Source organism: Staurois parvus, unplaced genomic scaffold, assembly GCF_062004578.1.
Source record: "Staurois parvus isolate SC_StPar_1 unplaced genomic scaffold, SC_StPar_1.0 ptg000275l, whole genome shotgun sequence".
Lineage (NCBI taxonomy): Eukaryota > Metazoa > Chordata > Amphibia > Anura > Ranidae > Staurois > Staurois parvus.
Genome location: NW_028318071.1, coordinates 4,144,453 through 4,170,129, shown reverse-complemented (window position 1 = coordinate 4,170,129; position 25,677 = coordinate 4,144,453). Strand labels below are relative to the sequence as shown.

The window sequence follows — 25,677 nt, the reverse complement described above, 5'->3', positions numbered from 1 at the left end:
TCCCAGCTGCTCTCTATCTCAGACAGGAGGCTCCAGCCGTCCCACCTCAAACGACCCACGACACTCCGTCCTCCTCACTTCACCGGTGGGATCCCACTTACAGGTAGGGCATCCTAGGCATCTCCAGCAGCATTCACGGGGCGCATTGAGGGGAAGGTGACTGCCTTACAGAGCGAGATCCTACATCGATCTCTCTCTTGCCGCCATGCTCAGGCTCCTCCCCCCCGCCTCCTCTGACTCTCTGTTAACTCCCACCATCTACTTTTTCTCTCCTGAAATACTGCTCATGTATGTATGCTCATTGTTTGCATTGACGTCAACATTACTTCCAATAAAGCTGTTAAACTGATCCTGAAACTCATGACAGAGACCCCTATGTTTTTTGAGTCTGCTTTCTCAGAGCATTTATCGTATGTTTGTTTTGTTCCTTCTTCTATTTTCTTTTTTGCTGGTTTTGCAGGATTGATGTAGTCTTAAACCCAAAAACTGCACAATTCATTCCAGGCCTACTCCTCGAATACCTCCACTCCCAGTGCTTTAAAGAACTACTAAATAAGCATAACCTTATACCTGGAGGGAATTGAACCCATTAGACCATAGTTGCACATATTATTTATGTCTCTATATTATGTTTCAAAGAACTGACCATATTATAGTACATATAAACTATGGTGTACCTACTAGCCATTACCTACAAGAAAATCCTAAATGTTCCTTGGTCAGATCATGACCACATAGCAGACCCTATTACTGAAAAATGGCCCATCTCGGTGTCTACTAAACGACTCACATTTGTCCTACACAGATATAGTAGAGTTGCCTACTAATTGACTACTTCAATATCAACATTAAAGCTGACCATATACTGTATGTGTAGAATTTCAATAGAAAATTCTTAGAAAAATGAATGGACTTTCTGAGAACATTCTCTTCCTAACCATTAGTGGGTCAAATCAATATTCCTTTGTGACCGCAATAAGAAGATAATTTGCAGGGGCAGGATGGAAATTTTTTCTCGAATCAACACATTTTTAACAATGTAAGTGATTTTTGTTCACTAAAGTCCATTAATTCCAAAATCAAATGTTAAAAGCAAACTAAATCTTTCAAGTGACAATTGAATGTCCTGAGAATTTTTGTTTGAAATTCTACCCATCTATGGTCATCTAGGGCAAGCAGAACTCATTCTCTTCTCTTACAACTCTGTGGGAGGCCTATAAAATTATTTTTGAAAAGTCATCTTATTATTTCTTCTTAGAAATAACTAGAGCAATGTAGAATTTCTCTGTAATATGATCTAGAAAAAACTGAGAATTCAAGCTCTACAGTGCTCCGCAACTAAAAACTAAAATGGTTCTAAAGGCTGAACCAGCATTTCAGATTTTTATCATGAGATTACTGCCTGCGATTATAACTGCTAGCTGTAATCATTGTGTTGTCAGGGATGGCTCTGCGCCAGGAGAACACAATAGCTCGATGAGAGAGATTCTCCAATCAACACTGACTGGAGTCATGCGATTTTCTTTCCTGCAACCATATGTGACTTGTCTAACTCTAACCAGCAGAGAGGAACCTTAACAATGCATTCAATTTGTATCAAATATAGGCCCATGCACTGCATAGCAGATTGTAGATATGAAGGAGATCATCAAATTAGATTACATAGAGCATGATCAACTTAATAGCTAAACTTCAGACCAAAAAAAAAAAAAAAATCAATTAAGGTAGTTATGTATTCTTTAAATTATAATGAAATATATTGCTAAATACAGACAATGTAATTACCTGTATTCAATTCCTTATTTACAGCGGGGCAAAAATGTATTTAGTCAGCTACCAATTGTGCAAGTTCTCCCACTTAAAAAGATGAGAGAGGCCTGTAATTGGCATCATAGCTACACCTCAACTATGAGAGACAAAATGAGAAAAAAAATCCAGACAATCACATTGGCTGATTTGGAAAGAATTTATTTGCAAATTATGGTGGAAAATAAGTATTTGGTTACCTACAAACAAGCAAGATTTCTGGCTCTCACAGACCTGTACCTTCTTCAAGAGGCTCATCTGTCCTGCACTCATTACCTGTATCAATGGCACCTGTTTGAACTTATCAGTATAAAAGACACCTGTCCACAACCTCAAACAGTCACACTCCAAACTCCACTATGGTGAAGACCAAAGAGCTGTCGAAGGACACCAGAAACAAAATTGTAGACCTGCACCAGGCTGGGAAGACTGAATCTGCAATAGGCAAGCAGTTTGGTGTGAACAAATCAACTGTGGGCGCAATAATTAGAAAATGGAAGACATACAAGACCACTGATAATCTCCCTCGATCTGGGGCTCCACGGAAGATCTCACCCCGTGGGGTCAAAATGATCACAAGAACGGTGAGAAAAAATCCCAGGACCACACGGGGGGACCTAGTGAATGACCTGCAGAGAGATGGGACCAACGTAACAAAGGCTACCATCAGTAATGCACTACGTCGCCAGGGACTCCGATCCTGCAGTGCCAGACGTGTCCCCCTGCAGTGTCCAGTACATGTCCGGGCTCATCTGAAGTTTGCTAGAGAGCATTTGGATGATCCAGAAGAGGATTGGGAGAATGTCATATGGTCAGATGAAACAAAAATAGAACTGTTTGGTAGAAACACAACTCGTGTTTGGAGGAGAGAGAATGCTGAGTTGCATCCAAAGAACACCATCCCTACTGTGAAGCATGGGGGTGGCAACATCATGCTTTGGGGCTGTTTCTCCACAAAGGGACCAGGACGACTGATCCATGTACAGGACAGAATGAATGGGGCCATGTATCGTGAGATTTTGAGTGCAAACCTCCTTCCATCAGCAAGGGCATTGAAGATGAAACATGGCTGGGTCTTCCAACATGACAATGATCCCAAACATACCGCCCGAGCAACGAAAGGGTGGCTTCGTAAGAAGCATTTCAAGGTCCTGGAGTGTCCTAGCCAGTCTCCAGATCTCAACCCCATAGAAAACCTTTGGAGGGAGTTGAAAGTCCGTGTTGCCCAGCGACAGCCCCAAAACATCACTGCTGTAGAGGAGATCTGCATGGAGGAATGGGCCAACATACCAGCAACAGTGTGTGCCAACCTTGTGAAGACTTACAGGAAACGTTTGACCTCTGTCATTGCCAACAAAGGATATATAACAAAGTATTGAGATGAACTTTTGATATTGATCAAATGCTTATTTTCCACCATAATTTGCAAATAAATTCTTTCCAAATCAGCCAATGTGATTGTCTGGATTTTTTTTCTCATTTTGTCTCTCATAGTTGAGGTCTACCTATGATGCCAATTACAAGCCTCTCTCATCTTTTGGGAGAACTTGCACAATAGGTGGCTGACTAAATACTTTTTTGCCCCACTGTAGTTCCCTTTTTGGGGAGTTTGCATTCACTGTGATAAACAAAAGTTGGGTAGTCTGAAAGCACTGTATAGATCTCAGAAATGGATGAGCAGAAATTTAAATCCTTTAGCGGGTAATCAATTGTGTATGACTGAAGTTAAAGTGAAATTAAACTGAATCTGAGCACCATAAACTGAAAACACCATTTAATACATTTTTAATATTCAAAGCAACACCATCCATTCCTGCATCCATGTCGCCATGCTTTATTTTGTTGAGAAATCACTTTAAAACCCCCCCTAACATTTGTAGCAGTGGACATCTTAAGTAAAAGCAGATGATTAATCTGCCCTTAGTTCAGGCATGCAGGCAGGAGAGTGTGCTTAGCTGAGAAAGCCCCTCCTCCCCTCCTTCAGGTTATATTAAAAAAATTACCATGTAGACTGCTGGGATGTATGACATAATTTTTCCAGAAACCAGAAAGAAACTGAAGAAATGTTAAAAAAAAAAAAAAAAAAAGTTAAAACAAGTAAATATACTATACTTCCCTATCTATTTAACCACTTGCCCTCCTGAGTATTTACCCCCCCTTTCTGACCAGGCCATATTTGGTATTACGGCGCTGCGTTACCTTAACTGACAATTGCACGGTGTTGCAGCTCTGCACCCAAATTAAATTTATATCCTTTTTTTCCCACGAATTGAGCTTTCTTTCAGTGGTATTTGACCACCTGTGCTTTTTTATTTTTTGTGCTCTGAAAAAAATAGACCGACCCTTTTGACTTTTTGCTATTAAACATGTCTGGTAAAAAAAATTTAAAAATCAAATTTTTCGTCATAAATTTATGCCAAAATGTATTCTACAACATGTCTTTGCTAAAAAAAAAATCCCAATATGTGTAAATTTATTTACATGAAAGTTATAGCGTTTAAAAATGGCAGTCTATAAACTGGGTTTTTTTTTATAATTTTATTTTTACTAGTAATGGCGGCGATCAGCTACTTATAGCTGGACTGCGGCGGACATTCTGACATGGGGGGGGGAACTGACTTGGTGTCACTGACATCCCCAGTGACACCAATACAGCAGTGGTCATCAGAAATCACCTGGCGCCGGCTAGTAATTACCGACCGGAACCCGGTGATTGGCAACCGCAAATGATGGCGCAGGTAGGGCGCATGTGCCGCCTACCTGGAAATGCAAAACCACGTGTATATAAACATGATTTTGCACACCCCTGCCGCCCTGTAGCAGTATTTCTGCTATAGGGCGGTGGGGATGCAGTTAATAAGCCTGGCAGCTTAGGGATTAAAGCCAACCATAGACGGTTCAAATCTTGGCCAGTTCAGCAGGGATCAGCCAAGATTTGAACCATGTATGGCCAAGCTGATCGGTCAACTTGGGTACAAACAACCTGTTGGATTTCATATACGAATATTGCTAGCGGCTATTATAGCTGCTAGCAGTAATCACTGTGTTCGGCAGGGAGAACATAATGGCTCTATGGGAGGGATTCCCCCGTCAACACTGACATTGCTGATGGGGGAATCAAGCAATGTTATGTCCTGCAACCCCTGGTTGTAGGATGGAAAATTGCTCCACATATGACTTTACTAGTTCAAGACTTTGGATGTGCCCCCCAAAAGTGTCATTATAGTATGCAGGACGTGTGTAGCACATCCAGCCCTCCTATCCCTGCTGCTGGGACTCCCCTTCCCACTATACAGCATTTTTCAGGTGTGATTATTCAAGATTCAAGTTAATGTCTACTCAGGAGTTCTGTCAGCTATCTGACTCGGGCAAGGTTCACACTACTGTGGCTCCAAAAATGATTCCATTTTCAGTATGTATTATGTATGGCGACTTGGTTGCGTCATTGGCACAATTTTGAAATGTCACTAGATCATATGTAGATGCGTATGTGGTGCATTTCCATTGAAATCTATGGAACCCAAATTCTGGTATTGCACCAAAGTGGTGCAGGAACCTTTTCCAAAATTGTGCTGTGCTGATCTGAACGGGCACCATTGAAAGCAGTGTGATTTTCATAGTCATGTGATTCTGTGGGACTCAAGTTGCATCTGAAATCACACTAGTTCAGACAGGTAATGGAAAGATACAAGGTATCATTCTGTAAAATATCAGCAGACCCTTTTTGGGAGCACTGTAGTGATGGAAAATAGTCATTTGCTTCTCAGAACTGGGTTAATGCATTTAGGCTTCATTCACAGTTTGGCTTTGACCAAATTTGTGCTCTACAAAGTCGCACACATATTCAGGTGCGACTATCATGCGACTTTGGAGGGTTTACATTGAGGTGTATAGCCCTCAAGTCGCATGAAACTCAGACCAAAGTAGTGCAGGAATGACTTTCAAGTCGCTGTGACTTGAAGTGCACAGATATGAATGGAAACCTGGGGTGCGACATGTCATGTCACTTTTGGACACCAAAGTCGCATGGCAGGTCGCACAAGTGTGAATGAGCTCTTAGTGCTGAGGAACCACTTTGACTTTTTCCAATATTAAGGTCATTAGTTTGGCATAGGTCATTGTGACAGATGTTTTATTTAGGAGAGATGGAGTCATGACTGGCACATATTTAGCAATAATGTTTTAATATTTTGATTCAAAGGAAACCCGTTTTTACAGAATAACGGCTGCCATTGCTTTCCTTTCTTTCTGAAAATCGTGGTTGTCTGGCTTTCAAACCAATACATTGCCTTCAATACCACGATGAACTGATTTGTAACAGGTGTACAGATAAGTTTCTGGGTTTTTGGCTCAAAGCACTGAAAGCAAAGACAACCAGACAATTAGAATTCTTAGAAGAAGGTTAGATTGCCAGCTCTTGTATTTCTTTTAGTACAGGTTTCTTTTAATCTACAATCCTTGCAAATTTTTTTTAGGAATATATTTCCACACACTTGTTCAGAGTATGGTTGATTGGGGGTACACACGTGATGCAGACATAAGAGGTGCTCCTTACGACTGGCGAAAAGCTCCAAGTAAGTTTTTTTTTTTTTTTTTTTTTTTTTTTTTTTTTTACACCTAAATACAAACAAAATTACATTTTGTTTTGTTTTACGTTGTGCATGGTTAGAAGCTAGCATATTCCAGACATGGTTTAGATAAGAGTTGATGTTCCTTTTAGTAAAGACTTTGATGGATACCTGTTATGGCGTAAAGTTGGTTTGCAATAGGAAGATTTATCTAAAGCAACCTTTAAATCTCCACATGTGAAAGTAAAGACCAGAAACTCTGGACTTGTCACAAATTGTATGTGCATTATGATATTGAGGTAACCAAGAAATCCTAAAACTCTCCCTTAACTAAAATATAGTGTTCAATGTAATCTTCTTTCAAAACATTTTTTTTTTAACCTTTTGATTCACCAGAGGAGAAAATATTTCCCATCATTATAGGGAAAACCTAGTTTTCAGAAAAGTAGGTTTCCTGGACAGGGAGAAAATTGAAACTTATGTGATAGTATTGAAATGCTCAAAGCTTAAATAAGAGCTTGCTTAGATAGTGGACACTTTCTCTCTCACTGCGTATAACCACTACGTACAATCAGTAGGTTGTGTTTCTTGTACTGATGCCTCTTCTTTAAGATTAAATCCTCCTCCATGGATGCCCCCTGTCTCCATAATTGTTTGGTGTAGCAGGGGTCAATATAACTAAGGAGCTGGCAGAAGCTCTCATCGAGAGAGCTTGACTATGACCACACTTTCTGCCCAACTGTTCCATTCATAGAAGTTGTACTACAGCTTCTGTGAATGAAATGTGATCTATGAATGAGAAAGGACCTATAACTCATCTGTCAACCCTATTGTCTTAGATTCTGTTTCATTCATAGAAGCTCTAATATGGCTTCTGTGATAGACAGGACAGGCATAGTTGGGCTCTTCATGGGAGCCTGTGAGAGCCCCTTAGTTGTATCAACCCCCATATTACTGGAAGATTATGTGGGTAAGTGGGCATGTATGGTGGAGGATTTCAACTAAAAGAAGAGGCATTCAGCACAAGGGACGCATCCTATGGACTGTAACTTACAGGTGTAACTCGAAAAATTAGAATATCGTGCAAAAGTTCATTTATTTCAGTAATGCAACTTAAAAGGTGAAACTAATCTAATGAGATAGACTCATTACATACAAAGCAAGATAGTTCATGCTGTGATTTGTCATAATTGTGATGATTATGGCTTACAGCTCATGAAAACCCCAAATCCACAATCTCAGAAAATTAGAATATTACATGCAATCAATAAAACAAGGATTGTACATAGAACAATATGGGACCTCTGAAAAGTATAAGCATGCATATGTACTCAGTACGTGGTTAGGGCCCCTTTTGCAGCAATTACTGCTTCAATGCGGCGTGGCATGGAAGCTATCAGCCTGTGGCACTGCTGAGGTGTTATAGAAGACCAGGATGCTTCAATAGCGACCTTCAGCTCTTCTGCATTGTTTGGTCTCATGTCTCTCCTCTTTCTCTTGGCAATGCCCCATAGATTCTCTATGGGGTTCAGGTCAGGCGAGTTTGCTGGCCAATCAAGCACAGCAATCCCACAGTCATTAAACCAGGTTTTGGTGCTTTTGGCAGTGTGGGCAGGTGCCAAATTCTGCTGAAAATTAAGTCCGCATCCCCATAAAGCTAGTCTGCGGAAGGAAGCATGAAGTGCTCCAAAATCACCTGGTAGATGGCTGCGTTGACCCTGGACGTAATGAAGCACAGTGGACCAACACCAGCAGATGACATGCCTCCCCAAATCAACACAGCCTGTGGAAACTTCACACTGGACTTCAAGCATCTTGCAGTGTGTGCCTCTCCATTCTTCCTCCATACTCTGGGTCCTTGGTTTCCAAATGAGATGCAAAAGTTGCTCTCATCAGAAAATCAGAAAAGAGGACTTTGGACAACTGAGCAACAGACCAGGTCTGTATTTCTTTAGCCCAGGTAAGACGCTTCTGACGTTGTTTGTTGTTCAGGAGCGGCTTGACAAGAGGAATACGACATTTGAAGCCCATGTCCAGGATCTGTCTCTGTGTGGTGGCTCTTGATGCACTGACTCCAGCCTCAGTCCACTCCTTGTGAAAGTCCCCAACACTTTTGAATGGCCTTTTCCTGTCAATCCTCTCCAGGCTGTAGTCATCCCTGCTGCTTTTGCACCTTTTTCTTCCACGCTTTTCCCTTCCACATAACTTTTTATTAATGTGCTTTGATACAGCACTTTGGGAACATCCAGCTTCTTTTGCAATTACCTTTTGAGGCTTTCCCTCCTTATGGAGGGTGTCAATGATGGTTTTCTGCACAACTGTCAGGTCAGCAGTCTTTCCCATGATTGTGATTCCTACTGAACCAGACTGAGAGACCATTTAAAGGCTCAGAAACCCTTTGCAGGTGTTATGGCTTAATTAGCTGATTAGAGTGGGATACTTTGAGCCTTTTCACAATATTCTAATTTTCTGAGATTGTGGATTTTGGGTTTTCATGAGCTGTAAGCCATAATCATCACAATTATGACAAATCACGGCTTGAACTATCTTGCTTTGCATGTAATGAGTCTATCTCATATATTAGTTTCACCTTTTAAGTTGCATTACTGAAATAAATGAACTTTTGCACAATATTCTAATTTTTTGAGTTTCACTGGTATTATTCTTGCACTGATTTTTTTATGTTTATTTTTATTGCTACTGTGTTTAAACTAAGGTTTGTTACTTGTACAGTTGAAACCAAGCACAGGTGCGTTTCTGCTCAGCGAGTGTAGAGCAGCCCATTATTTCAGTGTGCTGACCTATGCACAAGAAACATGGAAAATAAGTTCCTTTCTCTTTGCCAAAAACACGCACCGATCCCCAACATTTAATGAGACTGCCACAGGCCTGCTAAGTAGCACATTTCTCTTCATGTCATTATAACCTCATTTTAATGGGATGCTAGTTGCTTACATTTTATTTGACAAAACTTGCTTACAGTTAAAATTGTGATAAGTAGTACTTTCTTAAGAGCTTTGTAAATACAGTCTTACCTCGGTTTACGAATTGAATGCATTCTGTGGGACTTTTCATATTGCGAAAAATTCGTAAACCGAAACACGGTTTCCCATAGGAATGCATTGAAAACCAATTAATCTGTTCCGGAGGTCAGAAAAAAGTGAAAAAAAAGTCTTTTATCTGTTCAAAGCTCTTTATAAAGTGTACCTTAAAGGCATAAATACTGCACAGGGACATGATTAAAAATTAATTCGTAAATGCATTGAAAACCAATTAATCCGTTCATATTGCGAAAAAAATTTGTAAACCGAGGCATTATTTTCAATGGATTTTTATTAGTAAACCGAAAATTATGTTAACCGAAGCGTTCATACAGGTTTACCTGTAGTATTATGATAGTATGTTCTGGTCTGATATCCAGCAAGTCATGATAAAAGAGATATATAGTGATGGACAAGGAAAGTCAGCAGTATAGCTGTTGCATCCACTTTGTTCATAAAAAGGGAACAATAAAAAGGATGGAAGAAGGCAGGTTAAAGAATGAATCCAAGTATTGGCAAATTAATTCTATTTTCTCTTATCCAGATGAGAACACCGAATACTTTGAAGCTTTAGAGAAGCTTATAGAAACTATGTTTGAAACCTACAAGAGCCCTGTGGCACTCATTGCACACAGTATGGGAAACCTGTATACACTTTATTTCCTTAACCATCAGACGCAAAACTGGAAGGACAAATACATTCATTCTTTTGTGGCTCTTGGTGCTCCTTGGGGTGGAGTATCTAAAACAATGCGAGTTCTTGCTTCAGGTCAGTATGAAATTTAATTCTTTAAAAGCTGCTCCAAAGTAATCATACAATTTATTCAAAAGACTTCTAAACTGGCATATGCACTCAGATAGTAGTAATTTAAAATGTGTCTTTAAGGTATCTTGCTTTTATCTAGTGCCACATTTAGATCAGGGGAAAAAAAAAGAAAAGAAACATCTGCTTTACTGGTCACAAGAATATATTAAAAACCTATCATTTTATTATTGTACACACAAAAAAAAAAATTTACATGAGAGAATGGAAATAAAAATTGTATCACATTCATGTACAGCATCAGAAATATAAGTTATACTGGGAGTGTGACATACGCTTCAGATATGTAGTCAATATCAATATGAAAAATAAATTGTATGCATAAAAATAATGTAGAGATATTAGCATTTATAACACTTCCGTCTGTGGGTGGGAATGGCCCTTAGCTTTGCTTACGTGTGTTAGCGACACCTCAACTTTGAATAGTAGATTATGCTATAAATGCAAGCACAGACCATCCCCACATTTTTTACACAGGGACTTTCTGCCAGGAAGATCCGCATTCATGCATCATTCCCGTGTGCATGGACCCAAAAACGTATATGTCAGGTACATTTAGTAGAACTAAAGGCAAAACATTTTTTTTCCATTTTTTATTTTGGAGGGGGGTAGAGTATAGGAGGGTTATAGCCCCTATTAGGTTTTTCTGCCATATGTGTCTCAGTGGGGAGATTTTCCTTCACTTCCTATCCCCCAACCAAAACAGGAAATGAGAGTAAAATCCCTCCAAACAGAGGGAATCACTGGTTGTCACCAAAGCTAGTTTCCCAATTGGAAGATTTCCCCTCCTTTTTACTGTTCTAGGGACAAACCAATATCTAAAACCAAACAAAAAATAATAATTTTGCCTTTCGTTATAGTTTAAGCTGAACTTTAGGCGCATTTATATTTATACACACACAAATTAATGCAGCTTTAATACATTCCTAAATGTAGTTTTATTGCAAACAGTGTTAGTGCTTGAATTTGACTTGGCATCAGACTTCTACAGTCCTTATGCAGAAGAACTTATACTTGGGGAAGGAAGAAAAAAATGCAAGGAAGCCAATCAGTTGTAGTGCAGTGCAAGGGGCATGCTGGTAGGAGGTGAGAACAGGGTGACAGATGATCTTTTTGGTTTGCTGCTTCTTCTTTCACTTTCCAGTCACAGGGTGGGGTTGTAAGGGAGACCTGAAACTATAATGAACTGCAGCAGAGAAAAATCATGTGTTCTCCCCTGCCAGACAGGGCTGTGTTGTGTGACTGAGCTCTGTAAATTTCACAGCTAGATGGACAAAAATACAAATCCTTTACCAAGTAAAGCAGTTATTTTTAATTTGTGTCTTTAGCATTTTTCTTGGAGTTCAGCTATAAAACTTCTATAAGTTCAGACTTTCCTGCACAGTAAATATTAACTGTTGTTTTTTCTTATTTGTACATATACCCTTATAAAGTTTATTAATTTTTACACTTAATATCTACATTATAGGAGATAACAACAGAATTCCAGTAATCAGTTCATTACGGATTCGTGACCAGCAGCGCTCAGCAGTATCTACCAGTTGGCTACTTCCGTACAGTAACACGTGGTCCCCTGACAAAGTATTTGTAAGGACACACAGTGCAAACTACACACTGCAGGACTACCAGAAGTTTTATAATGACATTGGCTTTCCAGAAGGTTGGGTCATGAGGAAAGAGACTGAGGAAATAATATCATCTCTTACACCTCCTGGAGTTCCTGTACACTGTCTTTATGGTAATGAAGTGGACACTCCTGATTCGTTCCAGTATGATACTTTCCCAGACAAAGACCCAAACATAATATATGGACCTGGAGATGGAACAGTTAATATAGAAAGTGCCTTACAGTGTCGTAAGTGGGTAGGCAAGCAGAAACAGAAAGTATCTTTAGTGGAGCTGCTGGGTAATGAACACATTGCAATGCTGTCAAATATGACCACCATATCTTACATCAAGATGGTCCTTCTAGGTATATAGCCTACTGTGCCTAAAAACATTGTAATCTGCCATCTCAGTATATTGAAAGGATTTTTGGGCTGTCTTTCATCTGTTTAAGTGGTTATAACTGAGGACTTTGAAGGTTACCAGTAATGCATTTATGTACAGTTTACCCAAACATTATTAAGCCATTTTTTGAGTTTTACTTTGCACAATTTCCAGCACATTTCACCTATGTTCTGTATATGCAGAGCAGACAAATGTTATTATAACTAAAGAAATAGTTTGGGTGTATTCATATTTCATTATAATTTCAGAAATGTTTACTGTTTGGCCACTGCATGCCTTTATCCATACTTTTAATTTTTAAAATATAGAAATAATTGGCTACACATAAATGTTTTCTTTATTATAACTTATGACTTAATACGAAAATTGCTGTTTTACTGAAAACGGGATTTGCCCTTCCATTTTACATCTGCAGTAGTTGAACTAAGTTTGCTATTTTTTCACATGTACATTACAACCTTGAAAGTTGGGGGAAAAAAATACCAGAAGGAGGAGGCTGTGGTGAGAGTACCACTTAACAGAATGGATTACGTGATACTACAGTCACCCATTTAACATCAACCTTCAGGCCTCCTTTGAGACTTGTGTTGCAGTAACTTACCTTCAACGTTTTTATTTTCATTGATTACACTCTAAAATCCAAACATCTGCATTTCTGCTCACCACAGCACAAGATACAGCACTACCGTGCTTTGTGGTTCACTACATTGTCAAAAATGGTGAAGGTCAGCTTTTGGACCAGAGAGAACACCACTTACTATGGACCTGTTTTAACCCCTTGATTGTTGTGACATATTTCATTTTAAATTGAATTGGGCACAGCTTTGACCTATAGTATATATTATGGTTGTCATAAAACTAGCACATGCACATTCTGATTTACTTGTGTTGAATTTAAAAAAGAAGTACAGGATTAAAAAAGAAATACATACCTATGTGGGTGCAGCATCAATCCAATACTGCATATGTCCGCCACTGGTTTTAACACCAATAACTGAGCGATCACATGACAGCTGATTGCTTAGTTCTTGGTATACAATGAGCAGAGAAAGTTGTTACCTGTGCTGTGGGTAAGATATTAAATAGTAATCCCAGCTGTTGTTTCAATGTGCTCCCCTCTTAGTGCACACAAGGATAAAATATGAAATGTGAAAAAAACAGTGCTACTGTACCTCTATAAATATGTGACAAATTTACTCCTAACTTAGTTTACAAAAAAAACATGATTGTGCCAGCAAAAGCTAAGTTCCCAAAAGATATCATATAAAAGTGCCCACCTAAATCTAGAGTGGCTCTGTCACATCAGTTCACAGCAGGCCTTATCCGGTATCAGCTGAATCTGGGTCACAGGAGTGCACTTAGTTATGAAATTGAGGAGAAGTATAGTCTAAAGCGCTTTGGCTATACTTCTATAACTAAAGTATAGAAGTTCATCATTAGTAAGCTAAAGGTGTACAGTTAGTGACATTAAAACTACAATGTTTGTGGCATTTAACTGTAAAATGCAACCTTGTTTTTTTGTGAATAATAACTAAAAGGCTAATCTTTTTGAAACTGATGGATGCCCTTTCAAGTTTAAGATGATGGGCATTTTCCATCTTTCCTTTCCTGTCCCAATATTTATGGACCTGACTGTATATTTTCATAAAAAAAAAAAAAAAAAAGTACCTTATTTTTCGCTCCATAAGACGCACCTGACCAAAAGACGCACCTAGGTTTTAGAGGCAGAAAACAGGAAAAAAAATTCTGAACTAATGGACTGCAGACATAGTACAGGAGATGACCAGAGACTGCGGACACAGTACAGGAGATGGTCAGAGACTGCGGACACCGTACAGGAGATGGTCAGAGACTGCGGACACCGTACAGGAGATGGTCAGAGACTGCGGACACCGTACAGGAGATGGTCAGAGACTGCGGACACAGTACAGGAGATGGTCAGAGACTGCGGACACAGTACAGGAGATGGTCAGAGACTGCGGACACAGTACAGGAGATGGTCAGAGACTGCGGACACAGTACAGGAGATGGTCAGAGACTGCGGACACAGTACAGGAGATGGTCAGAGACTGCGGACACAGTACAGGAGATGACCAGAGACTGCGGACACAGTACAGGAGATGACCAGAGACTGCGGACACAGTACAGGAGATGACCAGAGACTGCGGACACAGTACAGGAGATGACCAGAGACTGCGGACACAGTACAGGAGATGACCAGAGACTGCGGACACAGTACAGGAGATGACCAGAGACTGCGGACACAGTACAGGGGATGACCAGAGACTGCGGACACAGTACAGGGGATGACCAGAGACTGCGGACACAGTACAGGGGATGACCAGAGACTGCGGACACAGTACAGGGGATGACCAGAGACGGCGGACAGAGTACAGGGGATGACCAGAGACGGCGGACAGAGTACAGGAGATGACCAGAGACTGCGGACACAGTACAGGAGATGACTGCTGACCTTTGGGGAGGGGGGGAGCGGGTACCTGAATTTGACAGGTACCCGCACTTACTTCCGCGGAGTTGTTCTTTGATCTTACCTGTTCCTCTATCCGCCGCGCGCTGTCTTCCCGGCTTCTGTAGTGTAGGCGCTCGGCGGACAGCCGGATGCCCAGTGCGCATGAGCGAGAAGCGCTGCGCTTTGTGATTGGTCCGGCGACTTCTGGGATCTGTCATGTGTCCCAGGTACCGCCTTACCATTCACAAAGAGCACCGCTTCATGCGCACTTGGCACCCGGCTGTCACGCACACTACAGAAGCCGGGAAGACAGCGTGCCGCTGGATAGAGGAACAGGTAAGGTCCCACTGCAGAGCTGAGCGGCTGGCCCGGTATTCTGACACGGCGGTGGTGAAAATACCGGACCGGCCGCTCAATATTCGCTCCATAAGACGCACTGACATTTTCCCCCCTTTTTTGGGGGAGAAAAAAGTGTGTCTTTGGAGCGAAAAATACGGTAACTTCCATGTTGATGACCATGTGTCATTTAGAAAATAAATACAGAACTGCAGTGCAGCAACAGAGTCAGCCATACACAATTTGAAAAGTGATGCAACTGATCTTAAGAGAACAAGGTAAGGGAGTGGGTATTTTATCTGTTCTCAATAATATTTACTAGATCTTAGGTACAGACTCATATATGCCCTATCCAAGCTTCACATGCAACCTATAGGGCTTCCAGCTTATTGGCAAATATGTAATAGGCACCAAAGAGGAAGGAAATTGTAAACTACACATACACCAGTACACAATTATGACATATAGATGTTTTCTTCAGGTCTTGACAGGTTTAATGATGAGACAATTTCACAAACATCTGTCTGCCTTAAGTGTATATGGCACCCCTAAGTAAGGAGCAATTTAGTTAAAGTGGAATTCCAGGCTATACCTAGGCAATCTTAAAAATGCCCCCCCCCCCCTTTTTATGAAATGACAAATCCGTATAAAAGATGTATATACATACCTGTTTTCAGGCTGCTCCAGTCTAACCATGTGATCTCCCCAGTGTAAGTTGCTGCTGGCTGGCAAAGGGAAGTCAGATCACGTAACCATACTGGAGCAGCCTGAAAACAGGTAAGTACAGGTGAAACTCGAAAAATTAGAATATCGTGCAAAAGTTCATTTATTTCAGTAATGCAACGTAAAAGGTGAAACTAATATATGAGATAGACTCATTACATGCAAAGCAAGACAGTTCAAGCTGTGATTTGTCATAATTGTGATGATTATGGCTTACAGCTCTTGAAACCCCCAAATCCACAATCTCAGAAAATTAGAATATTACATGCAATCAATAAAACAAGGATTGTACATAGAACAATATCGGACCTCTGAAAAGTATAAGCATGCATATCTACTTAGTACTTGGTTTGGGCCCCTTTTGCAGTAATTACTACCTCAGTGCGGCGTGGCATGGAAGCTATCAGCCTGTGGCACTGCTGAGGTGTTATGGAAGACCTGGATGCTTCAATAGCGGCTGTTCTTCTGCATTGTTTGGTCTCATGTCTCTCCTCTTTCTCTTGGCAATGCCCCATAGATTCTCTATGGGGTTCAGGTCCGGCGAGTTTGCTGGCCAATCAAGCAAAGTAATCCCACAGTCATTGAACCAGGTTTTGGTGCTTTTGGCAGTGTGGGCAGGTGCCAAGTCCTGCTGGAAAATGAAGTCAATATCCCCATAAAGCTCGTCTGCGGAAGGAAGCATGAAGTGCTCCAAAATCTCCTGGTAGACGGCTGCGTTGACCCTGGACTTAATGAAGAGCACAATGGACCAACACCAGCAGATGACATGGCTCCCCAAATCAACACACTGTGGAAACTTCATACTGGACTTCAAGCATCTTGCAGTGTGTGCCTCTCCATTCTTCCTCCATACTCTGGGTCCTTGGTTTCCAAATGAGATGCAAAAGTTGCTCTCATCAGAAAAGAGGACTTTGGACCACTGAGCAACAGACCAGGTCTGTTTTTCTTTAGCCCAGGTAAGACGCTTCTGACGTTGTTTGTTGTTCAGGAGCGGCTTGACAAGAGGAATACGACATTTGAAGCCCATGTCCAGGATCCGTCTGTGTGTGGTGGCTCTTGATGCACTGACTCCAGCCTTAGTCCATTCCTTGTGAAAGCCCCCAACACTTTTGAATGGCCTTTTCCTGACAATTCTCTCCAGGCTGCGGTCATCCCTGCTGCTTGTGCACCTTTTTTCTTCCACACTTTTCCCTTCCACATAACTTTCCATTAATATGCTTTGATACAGCACTTTGGGAACATCCAACTTCTTTTGCAATTACCTTTTGAGGCTTTCCCTCCTTATGGAGGGTGTAAGTGATGGTTTTCTGCACAGCTGTCAGGTCAGCAGTCTTTCCCATGATTGTGATTGCTACTGAACCAGACTGAGAGACCATTTAAAGGCTCGGGAACCCTTTGCAGGTGTTATGGCTTAAATAGCTGATTAGAGTGGGGCACTTTGAGCCGAGAATATTGCACCTTTTCACAATATTCTAATTTTCTGAGATTGTGGATTTGGGGTTTTCATGAGCTGTAAGCCATAATCATCACAATTATGACAAATCAGGGCTTGAACTATCTTGCTTTGCATGTAATGAATCTACCTCATACTGTATATTAGTTTCACCTTTTAAGTTGCATGACTGAAATAAATGAACTTTTGCACAATATTCTAATTTTTCGAGTTTCACCTGTATATACAGTACATCTTTCTTACCAAGTTAGTCAGCATAGTTCTTAGGAGCGGGGGGGCATTTTAAGATTTGTAAGTTGTAGCCTGCATTTGCACTTTAGTATTTATAAGATATGTGACATATTTTATAGTATATGGTATCGTCAATTTTTCTTTTACAGTAGATTGAAGGACATAATTTAAAGGGGAAAAAAAAGGTGATTTTTAAAGCTCAGACTGCCAAATTTATATACTTCTACCATTTTCTTCTATTGAATTCTGTGTTTTTTGTTTCGGAGATTCTAATTTTTAAAGTTGAAGTGTTTTTGTGTCTTATTCCCTTTTTCTAATATAATAAATATTGAAAAACTTTTTCTGCTTATTGCATATGTACCTGGTAAGTGCCTTGTTGTAGTTACTCTGGATAGTTTAAATATCCCATTCGTTTTAGTCATGTGTAACACTTAAAAATAATGTATAGTGTTTTTGTATATATTTCTTTCTATGCTATAAGCTCTACATTTTTTTTTAATAATTTATCATGATTATACAGTACAGGACATAGTGCTGTAGTCATAGATCGTAGGTTATATACAGTCAACCCTCAGGTGACCGGACACTGACACACCGACAAAGAACTTTGCTAGGGTGGGCCCTAGTGCACACTCCTATAACCCCCCACCCACTTTGCCGAACTTTATCTTCACTCACCGTGACACATTGCTGCAATGAGTCTAGTTAGCTGTAGAATGCTATACGGGTGCAATGCCACGATCCATCTCTTTGGTTACCCAGTACTGGGAGGGCGTCATATGACGCCCTCCCATGCGCCCCCAGCGATCTCCATGATTGCTGTGTCCTACACAGCTGATCACGTGATGAGGTAAAAGGTCAATCCCAGTGGCCTTTTACCACGTAATCAGCTGTGTCCAATGACAGCAGATCACGGAGTAAATACAGTTGCCGGTTATCGGCAGCACTTTCCTCATGCTGTCACAGCACGAGGAAAATTCTGCCGATAACCTGCAGCTGTTAAAGGAGATCAGCACTAAAGATCAGTGCCACCAGTCAGAACCACCCGTCAGTGTCGCCCATCAGTACCACCTCTTCAGTGCCTATCCGTGCCACCTCATCAGTGCAGCCTCCTCAAACGCACATCCGTGAAGGAGAAAAATTACCTGTTTGCAAAATTTTATCATGGAAACAATGAAAAACTTTTTCTTTCAAATTTTTTGCTCCTTTTTTTTTTTTTGTTTATAGCTCAAAAAATAAAACATCCAGTGGCAATTAAATACCACCAAAATAAAGCTCTATTTGTGTGAACAAAATTATAAAAATGTCATATGGGTACAATGTTGCATGACCGCGCAATTGTCATTCAAAGTGCAACAGCTCTGAAAGCTGAAATTTGGCCTGCGCATGAAGAGGGTATAAGTGCCCTGTAGGCAAGTGGTTAAAAGCTTGGTCTACTGAACATGCTTGTAAAAGGTGACTTTTGACCAAAAATGGGGAATCTCTTGGCAAACTCACCACGGACTGGGAGATATTGTTCATACCCATAAGAAAAAGCCTCCTAATATCACTGCTACTACGTCTGCGCAGCGAAAGGGTCTTTTTCACTCTCCCTGGGTATCCGCTTCAAAACCAAGGCTTAGCACTTTTTTTTATTGCAAACCCTGGCCCACTAAGTCTTATAAAACCAGCCCAGAAGCCATCCTCACAGTAAAGGGAAGTCCCTAATCCTCAGTGGGAAGAAGTCTATTGGCTTTTACGCCAGTCTATATCCAAGAAGTTGCAGAACTCTAGGTCCAATCTGTTGTTTCAAAGGGGTACAAAATAGATTTTCTATATCCTCCTCCCTTCCAATCTGCTAGCATCTGCGTAAAAGCAAGCAGATATACTGGTTGCCTTCCGACAACTTCAGTACCAAGCATATTTGTATCAGTTTCTTCAGAGGAAAGTTCAGTATTCATACCTACTGTATTTACAGCCACAAAGCCAAATAGGGGCATCTGCCCAATACTGGACTTAAAGTCTGAACAGTTTTATTTGTGTATCAAAACTCAAGATGGAATAGGCAAGATCTGTCATTGCTTCTCTAAAAATCAGGGGAATTTTTGGCATCAGTAGACATACAAGATGCCTAGCTACATATCTCCAACTTCACACCACACCAGCTCTTTCTATGCTATATGCTTTAGGAGACCAACACTTCCAGGTTGTAGCATTACCATTTGAGCTTTCCTTTGTACCCTTGCATGTCCATAAAAATGCTTGCTCTGCTACTTGGTCTTCTACAGATCCAAGGTATCCATGGCATTGGATACTTGAATGCCCTGGAAAAGAAGTACTCCACCACAACATTGTCAGCCAGCATCCAAAGAACTATTTGGTTCTTTCAAACCTTTGGCTGGTTAATCATCTTTCCAAAATCTGCCCTTCAGCCCTCACACTGTGTGGAGTACCTGGGTCTAAATTTGAACACAGCCCAAGTCAGAAACCGTAAGGCACCGCCCGGCGGTACCACTAGCACTCCACTGAATAGGCGTCCCCAGCGCACGGAATCTAAGTCCCAGGGTGCTTGTTCACCAGGGCCCCTGATGGTGGGGATGGACTTGGAGCCCCCCCGAGACCAGGTCGTGGCTACTGGGTACGTCAGTCAGTGGTAGTGGTATGCGCCAAGGGCTCCCACGGGAAAGAGTCTGATATGAGGAGGTCAGAAGACCCCACTGCGAGGGATGGACGGATGGATGAGCAAGGTTAGACGTGCCGGGTCGGTAACAGAGAGGACGGTAAGGTACCAGGCAGCGGGCAGAGAATGGTCGGGTCACACGCCAGGTCAGCAACAGCAGGTCAAATCCAATAGGGGGCATCCAGGAGAGAGGTCAGGCAAAGCAAGGGTCAGGACAGGATAAATTTGCAAGGTCAGGTACAATCCGGGTCAATAACTTACAGGGCACAGGTTCACAGGATGCAGGAAAGACCAGAAGGCACTGAATGACAGCTCAGGGCCATTTAAATATCCCGCCCTGCGCTGCCATTGGTGCCAAGCGGGCGGCCGCGGCTTCTACTGCGCATGCGCGAACTCAAATGCCGCGGCCAGCCCGGACCTAGTGCCCGTGTCCCTGCACAGGGCGGCACACTGCGCCTGCGTCGGGACCATCGCGGCGGGGATCGAGGAGATCCCTGACATTGCCACCCCCCTACGGGCAACCTCCGGATGCCCACCCGATCTCTCCACCACGGGTGATCGTGAAAAAACCTCCGGACAAGTCTGGGTGCATGGACATTATGGGCTGGTTCCCAAGAATTGTCCTCAGGGCCATAGCCCTTCCATTTGATAAGGAATTGGGTCTGGCCCCCCCTCCTTCGGCACTTCAGGATTGTTTCTACCTCAAATTCTTCTTCTCCCTCGACCGTTATGGCCTCCGGAGGTCTAGATTCTCGTTCAGAGAAGGCATCTGGGATCACTGGCTTCAGCAGGGACACATGGAAGACTGGGTGGATCTTGAGTGTGCAAGGGAGGACAAGTTCGTAGGCCACTTCGTTGACCATCGGCTTAATGCAAAAGGGGCCTATAAATTTGGGTCCCAATTTCTTTGAAGGGCAAAGCATCTTTAAATTGGATGTCGCTAACCAAACCTTCTCCCCAGGCCGCAACACCAGATCTCCCCTCCGTTTCCTGTTGAATGCCTTCTTGTAGTCTTCCTGGGCCCGACTGATGGCCTCTTGAAGTTTCTTGTTGTTTGCGGAGAAAAATGTTACTACATCTTGTGTTGCTGGAACTGGGCATTCCGAGACCAAATCCGGGAGGAAGACGGGGTGAAACCCATATTTGGTGAAGAACGGGGACTGCCCCGTTGCTGAATGGCAAGCGTTGTTGTACGCGAATTCCGCCAGGGGTAGAAGTGGCATCCAGTCATCTTGAGTAAAGGATGTGTAGCATTGCAAGTATTGCTCCAGGGTCTGGTTGGTCCTTTCGGTTTGTCCGTTAGTCTGTGGGTGGAACACAGAGGAGAGGGACAATTTGATGTCCAGGGCTTTGCATAGGGCCCTCCAAAATCTTTACGTAAACTGGACCCCCCGGTCCGAGACAATGTCTTCGGGGACCCCATGCAGTCTTACCACCTCACGAATGAAGACTCGCGCAGTCTCGGCTGCCGAGGGAGTTTTCTTCAACAGAATGAAGTGGGCCATTTTGGATAAGCGGTCCACGACCACAAGGATTGTCGTGTGGTCTAGCGATGGCGGAAGCTCGAATATAAAATCTAGCGAGATTTTTTGCCAAGGTCGTTCAGGAATCGGTAAGGGCCGCAGCAGACCCCAAACTTTGTTCCTTGATGGCTTGTTCTTCTGGCAGGTGATACAGGATCTTACATAGCCCTTACAATCTTTAGCCATGTCCGGCTACCAGAAGGAGCGTCGGAGAAGCTCCAGGGTCTTTTCTGGGCCAAAGTGCCCCGCCATCGGGTGGTCATGGCAATGTCCCAAGACCAGGGTTCGGGCTTCCTCCGGCACCACAATCCGATCTTCCCTCCATAGTAGTCCCCCCTTGTTCTGGAGGGGCCCTCCGACTGGGGTTGAGACAGTTGTGGACGCCTCCATTATCTTGGAACGAAGGTCCGACTGAAGGGCCAAGAAGTTACCCGAGGACAGGATAGTGTCGGGCACTGGGATCTCCTTGGCATCCTCGTACATACGTGATAACGCATCTGGCTTTGTGTTCTTTGATCCAGGCCTGTACGTAATGTGGAAGTTAAATCTCGAAAAGAATAATGCCCATCTTGCCTGTCGTGGACGTAAACGCTTGGCGGTCCTCAGGTATTCCAGATTTTTGTGATCAGTAAATATCAAGATGGGGTGCATGGCGCCTTCCAGCAGGTACCTCCATTCCTCTAATGCCATTTTGATCGCCAGTAGTTCTCGATCACCGATGTCATAGTTTTTCTCCGTGGGGGTAAGCTTCCGTGAGAAAAATGCTACAGGATGGAGCAATTCCTTGGTGCCTTGGGAAAGAATGGGACCTACTGCATTCTCTGATGCATCTACCTCTAAGATGTAGGGCAGGGCGGCGTCTGGGTGACCCAAAATGGGTGCCGAGGTGAACAGCTTCTTCAAGGCTTCAAAAGCTTCCTGAGCCTCTGGTGTCCATCTGAACCGAGTTCCAAGCTTGGTTAGCTGAGTAATGGGGGAGACCAGACCCGAGAAGTTCTTGATGAACTTCTGGGAAAAGTTTGCAAACCCGATAAATCGTTGGACGCCTTTCCTGTCCGTGGGTTCAGGCCAATCCAGTATTGCAGCGACCTTCTGAGGGTCCATCGCGACCCCCGCGGTGGAGATAATCAGGCCCAAAAAGGTAATGCTGGATTGTTCGAAGCAACATTTCTCTGCCTTGGTGTACAACCCATGCTGCCGCAATCGCCCCAATACCCTTGCTACATGTATTCTGTGCTCCCCCAAAGAAGGGGAGAAAATCAAAATGTCGTCTAAATAGACAATAACAAAGACATCCAGGAAGTCCCTAAAAATATCATTCACAAAGTGTTGAAAAGTGGCCGGAGCATTGCACAACCCGAACGGCATGACCAAATATTCAAAGTGGCCGAAGCGGGTGCGGAATGCCGTCTTCCACTCGTCCCCCCTCCCTTATGCGAACCAAGTTGTACGCTCCCCTCAAATCCAGCTTTGTAAAAACCACTGCTGCTTTTAAACTTTGGAATAACTCCGGTACCAATGGCAGTGGGTAACGGTTCTTTATTGTGACCCTGTTCAACAGGCTATAGCATCCAGGCGGAGGAGTTCCTGGTGCTGGCCGGCAATGACAGTGGCGATGGAGGGGGTTTCCTGGTTAACTACCCCCGATTTTATCCGGGAACCGACGGCCAAAAATATATTGAACCCTTTTTGTTTTAATTGGAGGGGAATACCCTGCTGGTGAGCAAAATTAATGTCCAAGAAGCAGCTGCATGCCCCCGAATCAACTATGGCCGTCACCTCCACGGTCCTTTCTGGAAGCTGAAAGGAAAGGGGCACCACTAAGTATTGGGATGGACTAACATTGCCAATGGACAAGGAAGAAGAGGTGCACTTACTCAGTTTCTGCAGACAGGATCGTACCATGTGACCAGCTTCACCACAGTAGAGGCACAGGTTCTGGGATCGTCTGCGCTGGTGTTCCTCTGGAGATAGTTTAGGCTGTCACTACAGAGCGAAATAAAAACGAGAAGCGCACAAACCTTGCGCATTACCTCAGTAAACACAAATTTATTAATCAGAAAGGTACTCACAAACAGCGAATAAAATCAGGCATGTCAGTCCTCACAGGGACTTCAGAGATAGAGAGCCAGCGCGAGTCCCATCGTGGGGGTAAGCACTCAGTTCAGCTGACGCGTTTCGAAGGCCAAACCTTCTTCATCAGAGCTGACTGAACTGAGAGTGATCGCTCCCTTTTAAGTCCCTGAACTGAAATATTGACCCTCCCCTCTGGGTTGGGCAGTCTCAGGCTGGGAGGGGGGGGGGGGGCGGGGCCCCAGGTGTCAACACCAAGTAATGTTGCAACGTCAGACTAACGATATAACATGATAAGAGTGAATAAATGTATATATAAAGAACACATAAAAAAATCATATATACATATATATGCCCACATATCCATCTATGAAATAAATGAATAAATATAATAAATGAATAAATATAATTCTAAATATAATTTTAAAACCATGATGATTGTGATAAACATGCAAGAGAGAGAAAAATGTATATATATACACATAAAAGATATTAAAAATAATAATAATAAATTGAAAATAATGAATATAATGAATAGTGATAGAGTCATATCCTAGGACAAATTCATCAATCATTAGGTGTACACACATTCCCACATGTATATATGTTCATGCCAAAATAAATGATAATACAAAATATATATATATAAAAATTATTACTAGTTAATTAGTACTATCATTATTGTATATTGTATACAACCTGAGTGTTCACATATGGCTTGTACAGATCGGGAGGTGGAGATCCCATGTCGGTCTGTACAAGCCACATGTGAACACTCAGGTTGTATACAATATACAATAATAATAGTACTAATTAACTAGTAATAATTTTTATATATATATATTTTGTATTATCATTTATTTTGGCATGAACATATATACATGTGGGAATGTGTGTACACCTAATGATTGATGAATTTGTCCTAGGATATGACTCTATCACTATTCATTATATTCATTATTTTCAATTTATTATTATTATTTTTAATATCTTTTATGTGTATATATATATACATTTTTCTCTCTTTTGCATGTTTATCACAATCATCATGGTTTTAAAATTAATTTTAAAACTATATTTAGAATTATATTTATTCATTTATTATATTTATTCATTTATTTCATAGATGGATATGTGGGCATATATATGTATATATGATTTTTTTATGTGTTCTTTATATATACATTTATTCACTCTTATCATGTTATATCGTTAGTCTGACGTTGCAACATTACTTGGTGTTGACACCTGGGGCCCCGCCCGCCCCCCCCTCCCAGCCTGAGACTGCCCAACCCAGAGGGGAGGGTCAATATTTCAGTTCAGGGACTTAAAAGGGAGCGATCACTCTCAGTTCAGTCAGCTCTGATGAAGAAGGTTTGGCCTTCGAAACGCGTCAGCTGAACTGAGTGCTTACCCCCACGATGGGACTCGCGCTGGCTCTCTATCTCTGAAGTCCCTGTGAGGACTGACATGCCTGATTTTATTCGCTGTTTGTGAGTACCTTTCTGATTAATAAATTTGTGTTTACTGAGATAATGCGCAAGGTTTGTGCGCTTCTCGTTTTTATTTCGCTCTGTAGTGTTGGTCGGGCTTCCCCAGCCTTGTTTGGAGCTGCACAACCTTTGAAGCACTGGTGGTCGGTGTTTGTCCAGTTCTGGTTCCATCTATGTGCCACCCGCCTGGGTCCTTGAGCGCAGAAGAATTCGTGTTTGGTCTACGATAGTTTAGGCTGTGCCAGGCCAAGCTGCATGGGTTCAGGGATATCTCCAGGTGGCCGGTTCTGGATGTTTGGCCTAGTTGCTTGGCTGGGACCTTGAAATGACCCCCACGGATTTCCATGATCCTGACCGGACCTCTCAAACCTGCGTTCCCGCAGTCTACGGTCAATCTTAAAGGTCAGCGCAATTAAGTCCTCTAATGTCTCAGGCACCTCTACCCGGGCGAGTTCATCTTTCAGGGCT

At 42.3% G+C, this 25,677-nt stretch overlaps 1 protein-coding gene across 1 annotated transcript in view; it reads left to right on the top strand.

Moving 5' to 3' along the window:
* PLA2G15 (phospholipase A2 group XV) overlaps nt 1-17,800 on the top strand; it is a 118,872-nt gene extending 101,072 nt beyond the window's left edge. Inside the window, exons 4-6 of the mRNA XM_089681668.1 lie at nt 6,282-6,380; nt 9,960-10,184; nt 11,707-17,800. Coding sequence (XP_089537794.1) covers nt 6,282-6,380; nt 9,960-10,184; nt 11,707-12,218 — 836 coding nt within the window. The 3' untranslated portion in view covers nt 12,219-17,800. The remainder of the gene's footprint in view (nt 1-6,281; nt 6,381-9,959; nt 10,185-11,706) is intronic.
* Nucleotides 17,801-25,677: the final 7,877 nt, after the last annotated feature.